Here is a 12043-nt window from a genome sequence, read left to right on the forward strand (position 1 = left end):
CCTTTACTGTTGTTTTTCTCCTAATGTGGCTATGCAACAATTTAGGCTGAGTCTTTGCCTTGCTTGCTTGTGTGTGTGTGTGTGTGTGTGTGTGTGTGTGTGTGTGTGTGTGTGTGTGTGTGTGTGTGTGTGTGTGTGTGTGTGTGTGTGCGTGTGTGTACTCACCTATACTCACCTATATGTGCTTGCAGGATCGAGCATTGACTCTTGGATCCCGCCTTTCGAGCATCGGTTGTTTACAGCAATGACTCCTGTCCCATTTCCCTATCATACCTGGTTTTAAAATTATGAATAGTATTTGCTTCCACAACCTGTTCCTGAAGTGCATTCCATTTCCCCACTACTCTCACGCTAAAAGAAAACTTCCTTACATCTCTGTGACTCATCTGAGTTTCAAGCTTCCATCCATGTCCTCTCGTTCTGTTACTATTCCGTGTGAACATTTCGTCTATGTCCACTCTGTCAATTCCTCTGAGTATCTTATACGTTCCTATCATGTCCCCCCTCTCCCTTCTTCTTTCTAGTGTCGTAAGGCACAGTTCCCTCAGGCGCTCTTCATACCCCATCCCTCGTAGCTCTGGGACGAGTCTCGTTGCAAACCTCTGAACCTTTTCCAGTTTCATTATATGCTTCTTCAGATGGGGACTCCATGATGAGGCGGCATACTCTAAGACTGGCCTTACGTAGGCAGTGTAAAGCGCCCTAAATGCCTCCTTACTTAGGTTTCTGAATGATGTTCTAACTTTTGCCAGTGTAGAGTACGCTGCTGTCGTTATCCTATTAATATGTGCCTCAGGAGATAGATTAGGTGTTACGTCCACCCCCAGGTCTCTTTCACGCGTCGTTACAGGTAGGCTGTTCCCCTTCATTGTGTACTGTCCCTTTGGTCTCCTATCTCCTAGTCCCATTTCCATAACTTTACATTTGCTGTGTGTGTGTGTGGGTGTGTGTGTGGGTGTGTGTGTGGGTGTGTGTGTGTGTGTGTGTGTGTGTGTGTGTGTGTGTGTGCGTGCGTGTGTGCGTGCGTGCGTGCGTGCGTGCGTGCGTGCGTGCACAACAGCCAGGACACTTACAAGGAGACAGCGATGACGTCTTGCCTGAATACCGGGACAGTTGGCAACGCCACAGTAACTATTCTCTCCGAGTGCCTTAGTGTCCAAAAGGTGTTGATACTGGTGTGTCGCACACCGTAGCTCTTGTGTTTACACACTCATGAGGCGAGAACACCTCATGTTGATGACACACGCTCCAGTGGGAGAGATACACTCACTTATATTACTAAACATTTGGGCACTGGCATAGACACTTTGTTGGACTAACACTGGCTTAGAAAATGTATATATGCTGGTTAGCATTGTAAATGTGTGGCCACGTCTAGTGGTAGAAAATAATAATAATAATAATAATAAAAAACTGGCTTAGTACACAGTGAAGCAGAGAAGTTAAACATGTAAAGGAACACATGACCTGGCGTGGAGGTGGGGGGGGGGGTTGGGTTTAGGATAGCATGAATACATGAGGGTACATTTAGCCCGCTGACTTCTCGGGGCCATGCACACTAAGTCCCTTCACTAACATGTAAGGCAAATATACGACTGATCTCGATAGATGCGTTTTCGTATTTGCATAAGACAAGCAAAGTTTCTCCTTGCAGTGACTCTAATTTGACTTGTTAAGAGAAAGAGCAGTAGAGATTTCATACTATTGATTGAGATTTAATCATTTCATACTAGATACCAAAGAGGGGAATTAAACAAGGCTGGCAGGGGATAATATGCCGTAGACAGATGAAACGTCGTGATAATATATATTATCACTTCATAATAAATAAAAATTGCTATAAACGGAACGTGACGGTAAATGGAATACTGGACGGAAATACAAAATGAGACAACACAAAGGAGTGAATAACAGGTAAGAGTATTCATCCAGGTGAGGAGAGTGAGGCCGTGGTGTGAGGTGTGAGAGACGTGAGTGCCTCACTCCACACACCTTAAACACTCTGTGGCACCATTAAGGTGCGTCACAAGGAATATATTCGCTCCCGGAACAAATAGTACACCGGGACCCAAGAACTAGAGCTCCGGGTAAAATATAGTTTTACACACACAAAAGGACCTGAGAGTGGACACAACACCGAACCTAACTCCAGAGGCTCATATAAATAGAATAACCTTTTAAAAAAAAATTAAATTTTGCTCCGAGGGGCGAGTTTATTGGGCCGCGCCACTAATCTTGTGAGTGGACACACCGCCATAGCAGCATGTACAACACTCCCCAAAAGGAAGAAAACCCAGCTGGGTTGTTCATCCCATCATCGGCATATTCTACTGTGGCAAATGTCAGCACATCCTTCACAAACCTGAATAAGGAGGAGTTTAAATCACTATATACTGCCTATATGAGGCCAGTCACAAGGAAGCTCGAAAAAGTGCAGAGGTTTGCTACGAGACTGGTCCCAGAGCTGTGAGGGATGAGGTACGAAGACAGACTGAAGGAACTAAACCTGACGACGTTAGAAAGGAGGAGGGAGAGGCGGGGACATGATACAGACGTATAAAATACTTAAGAGGGATTGACAAGGTGGAAACAGAGGAAATATTTACAATGAATATCAACAAAACAAGGGAGCACGGATGGAAGCTTGAGACTCAGACGTGCCATAAAGATGTTAGAAAGTTTTCTTTTATCGTAAGTAGTGAGTAAATGGAATGACTAAAAGGAGCAGACTGTAGAGGCTAACTTCATTAATAACTTTTAAAGCTGGTATGATAAGGAAACTGGTCAGGAGTCATTGTATTAGGCAACCACCGGCTAGAAAAGCGGGGTCCAAGTGCTCGAGCTCGATCCTGCAGGCACAAATAGGTGAGCGCCCACACAGTGATACACACTACCAGGTGGCTTTCTGCCCAGATGGTGTCATTCCTATAGTGATGCCTTCACTCTAGGTTACTTAAGACTCCCTCAGCACCATTGAGCCCAACCGAGCACCACTGAACCCATCTGAGCACCACTGAGCCCACCTGAGCACCACTGAGCCCACCTGAGCACCACTGAGCCCACCTGAGCACCACTGAGCCCACCTGAGCACCACACTATACCTTACAATAAGACCTTCCATAGTACCCCCCCCCCCCTCCCTTCCAGTGCTCCTGAACACCCTTGAGCACAGTTAAGCGCCGTGAGCCCCACCCGGGCCACCACCACAGCCAAGATAGAGTGAACCACTTCACACAATCACCCACAATCACCCACAATCACCCACAATCACCACCTTCATCTGAACCTCACCAGTCGCTCTAAAAAAAAAAAAAAAAAAAAAAAAAAAAAAAAAGGGATTTACAGCGATATATTTAGATATCAGAAAATACAATAATTTTGTCCACATTTTGGAGCGTACAAACGCTGCCTTAATTAATCAGCTGTAAATTAGTCCATATGGATCATGTGCTATGGTAATTAGGATACAATTAGGCAGTTCCCCCACTAATCTATAACCTAGCCTAGCTGTCACGGGCTGCTTCCTGGGGGGTGGAGGCCTGGTCGAGAACCGGGCCGCGGGGACACTAAAAGCCCCGAAATCATCTCAAGATAACCTCAAGATAGCCTAACTCAACCAAAAATTCAACCTAACGACTGGCGTAATATTTAATGATTTAGAAAATGAGTTGTGTGTTGTTGTACGTTAAGCATGTACAGTGTTATAAAAACAACATCAGGTTATTATACACCAACAAACATGGAATTAAAACCCATCTCTCTTGTTTTTGTTAGGCCAGACTAGACTGTAAATAGGTTTAAAGTATAGCAACAGCATAGATTGACAACTTTCGACCAGTTTTGTACCCATTGGGTCCGAGACGGTTGGGTACACGCCAATTGTACAAGGTTACGCTTAACAGCCAATTACGGCAAGTCGTTAACTGTGACACTATAATGACTGGCGGATACTTTGAGAGTTTGGAAAGATTTGCTATTTAACAGAACCGATGGGGGGTGTGGTGGTGGTTGGGGGGGGGGGGGTCGTTGGATGGTGGTAGTGAGGTGGTGGTGGGGGGGGGGGGGGTGGTTGTGGTCGTTGGAGGGGTGGTAGTTAAGTGGTGGAGGCCATACTAGCGTATAATGCATCATCACATGTTGCCGTCAAGAATCCCCCGACGGACAAAATATGATGTATTATAAATCATATCGGATCACAAACGCTCCACGTGATCTATGCGCGGAGGACATCAGTGACGTTTAAAGGTCGTTGACCTTTACGGGGGGCTATTCATGCCCGTGCCGCCTCTTGGGTGGCTTAATCTTCAGCAATTCCGCAGGGGAGCCCCGGGTAGCCTTCAGGTGTTCAGGGGTAAACAGGGGACCATAGGCACCTATATGATAAAAGGTGTCACCTGGAAATATATCCCTCCCCCCCCCATTAAAGGATATTTTCCCATTGAAAAAGTATATCTCTTAGTGAAAGGTTTCGACCGTATTAATGGGTTCATCCCCATTCAACTTGGCCCTAAGTTTGCCCTAAGCCCTAAGCCTATGGCTGACCTTAGGCCCTAAGCCTATGGCTGACCCATTAACATGAACTGCCTGAGTACATTATTAACTATCCCATGAAGCTAGAGTTTGTTAAGGCTTACGTAAATATTCGTAGCAGTGTGGGCCACTTAGGTCTATGTAATCTGATAAGATAGTGGGTATTTTACCCCATAATCTTAGATAGGCCTACCGTGTCAGTATGGAGTCAGATTTAACTAGTTACATTAACAAAAATAAATGACTTTTGAGGACCGAATTTTGATAATGAATTTGATGAAACGTTTATTAAATCACATTAAAAGATACTTTCATCGTTTGTATTAGAAACAAGAATGTTATATTCATTTTAATAATACAAATAACAAAAAATCTGATTTAAACTAAACATAATCTATTTTATCCATATTTTTTTTTTTTTTTTGCGTAAGTAGTAGTAGGCATCCACCAGTCTCAGGAGACTATGGAGTTGGGCTCTGGTTGTCGGTCTGAAGTGGTCTCTCCAGGGAGTAAAGTCAGGGTAGGTTGATTCGGGGGGAGAAGCTGTTACCCAAGCAGCAGGTCCCCCCTCTCCACGGCGCTGGAATATATCAGAATGTTATCAATACTTCATGTTCTATGTTTCACACTGTAGGAGAGGGAGGTCCCAAAGTTATTATAACAGGAAAGGAACGACTGTTGTCTCTGTCGTCACCGTGTTTTACTTATCAACGTTTCCAGTTGATAATGCAAGCATAGGCCTATGGGCCGGCAAGCATAGGCCTATGGGCCGCGAGTGGATACAGAGCTTGTGATAAACGTTTCAATACCGTAACAATCTTGACTTAGTTCAGGGTACCTGTTTACTGCTAGGTGAACAGGTGCATGAGGTGATAGGAAACGAATCCATTTCTGTCCTGCCCGGAACTCAAACCGGGAATTCTCTATTTTAAGTTTTAGTTTTAAGTTTTGCCCCGAGGGGCCAGTTTATTGGGCAGCGCCACTCATCCTGTGAGTGGACACGCCGCCATAGCAGCATGTACAACACTCCCCAATAGGAAGAAAACCCGGTGGGTTGTTCATCCTGTCACTTGTACCCAGACACAGCTGGGTCTTGCTTAACTGTCTCAAGTGAACAGCTTATCAAACACGAAGATTAACATTTGTCAACCCTTAAAAACTTCCGTTATCTTGCGGGTGTAAAAGGGGTAATCTTTTGAGAACAGCATTTATATTTGACAGATAGTATTTTCCTAACTCAAACAATGTGGGTTTATTATGCTACACACACTTCTAATGTCTCTCAAGTGTTCACATTCACGTAGAAAGTGGTCAAGGCGGTGTCCGTCAATCTCTCCACAGATTCTGCAATTCCTCTACTCAGCTGTTTCCATCCCGAATCTCCATGGATATTTGTATCCAAGACGAATTCTTGCTATTGCTGATTCTCTCCCGCGGCCACCTCCTCTTCGTCCATAATGATTGGGATTGCCAGCTGCAACCATATTGTACCAGCATACAGGTTCACTGGTTTGTGCTTCTATCCTCCTTTCCTCAGTTACCTTGTCACGGTGATGTTGCCTGACAATACCTATAATTTGTAGCAGAGTCTTGGGTATGAAGTATTCAATATGGTCTCCTTCAGCGCCTTCAGCAGCCAGCACATCTGCTCGTTCATTTCCAAAGACTTCAACATGGGAGGGGATCCACAGGAGTTTGACCACTCTTCCCTGATTGGTTCGTACTCTCACAGCTCTCTTGATTTCAGTGTCGAAAACGAATCCGACTGATCTACGGAGACCCTATGATTTAAGGCACGCAAGTCGAGCTTACATAGGCCTAAGCTCGATAAAATAAACATGGTGACCCGATATGGTTTAAAGTACACGTGTCAAGCTTATATAGGCCTACGCTTGATATACAAGGTTATCATCTTACCCCCCCCCCCCACACACACACTAAATAATATTGTCAACTGTGAATTAAAAAACTGGTGGATGTCAACCAACAAACTCACACTAAACATAGATAAGACCTACTACATTCTATTTGGTATTAAACCATTATATCAGATTCAACCTCAGATAGACAATATTAATATTACCAATACAAATGAGGGGTATTGACCTATACGGTGGGACATAGGGGGACTGAACAAGAGACTCAACTTCAGCACCACATACAACACATAGCCAAAAAAGTCTCAAAAAAACAAAATACTTTCTAAAATCAGATATTATGTTCCGCACTCTGCTCTCCTCCCATTATACTATGCACTACTCTATACGGTATCATGTGTAGCATGCATAATCACTGAAAATTACCTCACGTCTATCAGAACTATAACAAACTCTCTTTTCAGACAGCACACAGCCCCCCTGTTTAAATCCCTTAACATGCTACACATACACTCATTCCACATATTCTCATGTGCTATTTCCATGTACAAAACCTTGTTCCTAAATGTTACTCTTGATCTGAAACTTTTTCTTCATGTAATAGAACCCATGAGCACCACACCAGAAATAAATATCTCTTTGACATCCCGAGAGTCAGACTAAATCTGTGCAAACACTCCATGCAAATAAAAGGGCCCAGTCTTAATTAATCAGGGAAAATTAATCAGTTAATTCATCAGGGAACTCACTCCCTGATGAATTAAAAAAATTCCAACCCATGCCCTGTTGAAACGTAAAACCAAAAAGTACCTAATTTCATCCTCATAGTTTCCTTGTACTTCAAACTCACACTTTATCTTGTACTGCCCACTGTACCAATATTAGTACTTAATTTAAGACATATATCCTTACTAGTGCAATCACCTCTGTCAACTTATGTTGTAGTTATTCGTTGATATAAAAAAAAACTTACTACAATGTACCCTTTCATCTTACCTGATATTTTAGATTAAAATAAAAATTATTATTATTATTATATGGTGACCTGATATGGTTTAAAGTACACGTGTCCAGCTCATATAGGCCTACCCTTGATAAAATCAACACGATGACCTGATATGGTTTAAAGTACACGTGTCGAGTTAAAGTAGGCCTACCCTTGACAACATAAACATGCCGCTCCAATATGGTTCAAGGCACACGCGTGGAGCGTACACAGGCCTACGGCTGACAACAGACAGGTGTCGTCCTACCTTTGCCGTTGGCAGTAATGATGGCGTGGATACCGTTCATGGCTGGAGTGAGAGGTGGGAGGCGGCGGCGGCGTGGTGCGTAGCCTCGTGTGGACGGACTAACACTGCGGCACCTGCCACCAGCACATACACACACCGCCCTGCCCACTGCCCTCCGCCTGAGCCCACATATTACCCACAAAGCCCCGGTCATCACCCACTTACACCCCCTAACACCACCTGCAACTCCCCCCGTACTAACTCCCAAGGGGAAAATTCCGATCAGCTGATCAAACCTGGGGCTGGGGACGAGCCCGCTGCCGTGGTCCCGAAGACCACCTTGGGACGAGACCGCTCTCACTCGCCGCCAATATCGTTCACAAATTGAGCGAAACGAACTGAATTTCTACCCCATTTCCCCCCAGAGATATATCTAAGCGATAGATGTAGGCTTATACCTGAAAAAAACGATACAATAATATCTAGTACAATACACATATACACGTGGCTCAGATATGGTAACATGATTGACACAGCCCATCATCTTCCTGACGAAATTCAATGCACACTTGAACGATGACTTAAGATAAGAGCTCATTTGTTTCATTTGACTGACGTTTCTGAGGTGACAAACTCCAACAGGGCAAAAACAAAGCAAAAATTACGAAATAAAATAATATCTTGCTAATGCTCGTAAATTGGGATGTTAAATGATGAAATATTGCATATTATTTTTATTGTCAATAAATAATACTTTTAACTATTTGATTATTTATTGAGTATAAAAATAATGCCACACAATTATCAAGGTGCAACGTATTATTAATTCGGCTTGGTTGTTCAACTTGCAAAATTTGTGCAAATATATTTTTGGGACACGTGTCCAGCTGATGGCAATTGCAGAATATATATATATATATATATATATATATATATATATATATATATATATATATATATATATATATATATATATATATATATATATTAGTGTATTTTGGTAGCAGTCTTTCCTGTAGACATATATTATTAAATATGACCGAAAAAGTAAGATTAATAATTCTAACACGAATTTTCTCAATCTTTCGTACATTTCTTTTCACTGTTGGAGGTAAATCAAAAATCAATTCTCCAAAATTCATTTTTATTTCTAGTCTGACGCGACACGAGCGCGTTTCGTAAAACTTATTACATTTTCAAAGACTTTAGTTCACAAATACACAACTGAATAGAACTTACGCATCTCCGTTTTTATATCTACATTTGAGAGAGGTGGATGGGGTGATGTGGCATTAACACAAGACAGAACAAGAGGTGGCATTAATAGGGTATTAATTTCATCAACACAAGACAGAACAAGAGGTGGTATTAATAGGGTATTAATTTCATCAACACAAGACAGAACACAAAACAATGGGTATTGAATAGAAGTGATTGTAGAAAGCCTATTGGTCCATATTTCTTGATGCTTCTATATTGGAGCGGAGTCTTAAGGTGGGTAGAATATAGTTGTGCATTAATTGGCTGTTGATTGCTGGTGTTGACTTCTTGATGTGTAGTGCCTCGCAAACGTCAAGCCGCCTGCTATCGCTGTATCTATCGATTATTTCTGTGTTGTTTACTAGGATTTCTCTGGCGATGGTTTGGTTGTGGGAAGAGATTATATGTTCCTTAATGGAGCCCTGTTGCTTATGCAACAGGGCTTATGTTTGCATAAGCAACAGGGCTCCATTAAGGAACATATAATCTCTTCCCACAACCAAACCATCGCCAGAGAAATCCTAGTAAACAACACAGAAATCATCGATAGATACAGCGATAGCAGGCGGCTTGACGTTTGCGAGGCACTACACATCAAGAAGTCAACACCAGCAATCAACAGCCAATTAATGCACAACTATATTCTACCCACCTCAAGACTCCGCTCCAATATAGAAGCATCAAGAAATATGGACCAATAGGCTTTCTACAATCACTTCTATTCAATACCCATTGTTTCGTGTTCTGTCTTGTGTTGATGAAATTAATACCCTATTAATACCACCTCTTGTTCTGTCTTGTGTTGATGAAATTAATACCCTATTAATGCCACCTCACCCCATCCACCTCTCTCAAATGTAGATATAAAAACGGAGATGCGTAAGTTCTATTCAGTTGTGTATTTGTGAACTAAAGTCTTTGAAAATGTAATAAGTTTTACGAAACGCGCTCGTGTCGCGTCAGACTAGAAATAAAAATGAATTTTGGAGAATTGATTTTTGATTTACCTCCAACAGTGAAAAGAAATGTACGAAAGATTGAGAAAATTCGTGTTAGAATTATTAATCTTACTTTTTCGGTCATATTTAATAATATATATATATATATATATATATATATATATATATATATATATATATATATATATATATATATATATATATATATATATATATGCAACAATGATCACAAAAACACTGATCCAAGTATGCAGAATAACCACATATGAAAAATAGAAAATGCTTAACGCGTTTTCGGCTAATTCGCCTTCATCAGAGCAAAGTAGAATCAAAGTAGAAAGTAGTAGGGTCATTCTACTTTGCTCTGATGAAGGCGAATTAGCCGAAAACGCGTTAAGCATTTTCTATTTTTCATATGTGGTTATTCTGCATATATATATATATGTGTGTGTGTGTGTATATCACGAAAATAAACACGTGATTAAGAATGTGACAATGTCAGACCACGGAGGAAAATGAAACAGGATATATATATATATATATATATATATATATATATATATATATATATATATATATATACAATTTGTTGCGAATTGTTTAATTGCGTAAAATACGCGATGTGAGAGGACCCCGGGAGGGGGGGGGAGAATGGGGAGGGGGGCAACCATAACACACACGATAGAAAACGGAGGTGGTACAGCAGTCCGGGGGAGACTCTAACAAAGGTGAGACTCCATGAGACTACTCTCTCCCACACACACACACTCACATCAGATAAGGTGAAGCACCGACGACCTTTCGACAAGCCGACGGCTCTACACACCACTTGGGTAATGGTTCAGGACGGACCGAAACGTCGTCGTCCCTTCACCTTCTAGTGTGTGGTTTGGGTCATCGTGTCTTCAGCCCCGTTATTGTGACTTGTCGTCTGCAAAGGTGAAACTCTACGTCATAGTTCATTTCGTCGGGGTCAAGCAGCCTGTGTCATATACGTTAGGCCTATACGGACGTTTCACCCCAGGTCAAACTACCGAATTTCCACCCAAGGATGCAACTCCACAACAGCTGCCTAACTACACGGGGTACCTGTTTATTGCTAGGTGAACAGAGGCATCAGCTGATAGAAAACGTGCCCAACCATTTCTCTCCCGGGGCCGGAATTCGCCTTCGGGACTCATAATTGTGAGCCGAGAACGAACCCCGAGTACAGAGACCCGGGTTCAATCCCTCGACTGGGATAAAAACGGTTATATGGACGTTTTCCTGCGCCTGGTGCCTCTGTTCACCCAGCATGAATATATATACACACGGAAATTAGGCAACTATATTGGACTGAATCCCCGGAGAAGGTCACTCGTTGGCCTCAGACGTGACCTCGCTCACCCCACCAGGCTTCCTGTCACCGACTCAACGGTGAGTTATACTTAAAGTTACTGAAACAGCAGTCAGCTTAGGCCAGGAAGTGTTGGGGGCGGCGTCGGGAGACCAGCCAAGGCGTCGTGAGACCAGCCAAGGCGTCGTGAGACCAGCCCGGGCGTCGTGAGACCAGCCCGGGCGTCGTGAGTAAACCGCAGAACTGCCTGGAACAAAAAGTTCCAAGCAGCACGGGCTACGGCGAGCCCGCAGTGGACGGCATAGAGTACTTCACCAGAGGATTCAGTTCAATCCCAGGATGCCTGGCTTTGTAACCGTGTCGTGGCGAAGTGGTCTAAGGCGTGTGTTTAGGCACATCCCTGAGCATAGGTTCGAATCCTTTCCATAGCTCCTACTTATTTTCTCATTATTATTATAACTAGTATTAATTAATGCACTTTATCATTGTAAGTAAATTTGTTTATGAAATTTTTATGTTATAAGTTTACTATGTCCTGACGAGTGGTGGACAGTGCCAGGGTGAGTGGTGGACAGTGCCAGGGTGAGTGGTGGACAGTGCCAGGGTGAGTGGTGGACAGTGCCAGGGTGAGTGGTGGACAGTGCCAGGGTGAGTGGTGGACAGTGCCAGGGTGAGTGGTGGACAGTGCCAGGGTGAGTGGTGGACAGTGCCAGGGTGAGTGGTGGACAGTGCCAGGGTGAGTGGTGGACAGTGCCAGGGTGAGTGGTGGACAGTGCCAGGGTGAGTGGTGGACAGTGCCAGGGTGAGTGGTGGACAGTGCCAGGGTGAGTGGTGGACAGTGCCAAGGTG

The 12043-nt window shown here is 43.1% G+C and overlaps 1 protein-coding gene across 1 annotated transcript in view; it reads right to left on the reverse strand.

Annotated features, from left to right (window-relative positions):
* The window catches only part of aay (phosphoserine phosphatase), a 44099-nt gene extending 36225 nt beyond the window's left edge, over nt 1-7874 (reverse strand). The window contains exon 1 of the mRNA XM_045765640.2: nt 7661-7874. Within this exon, the coding sequence (XP_045621596.1) occupies nt 7661-7853 (193 nt within the window). The 5' untranslated portion in view covers nt 7854-7874. The remainder of the gene's footprint in view (nt 1-7660) is intronic.
* Nucleotides 7875-12043: the final 4169 nt, after the last annotated feature.

The sequence above is a fragment of the Procambarus clarkii genome, chromosome 17, assembly GCF_040958095.1.
Source record: "Procambarus clarkii isolate CNS0578487 chromosome 17, FALCON_Pclarkii_2.0, whole genome shotgun sequence".
Classification (NCBI taxonomy): domain Eukaryota; kingdom Metazoa; phylum Arthropoda; class Malacostraca; order Decapoda; family Cambaridae; genus Procambarus; species Procambarus clarkii.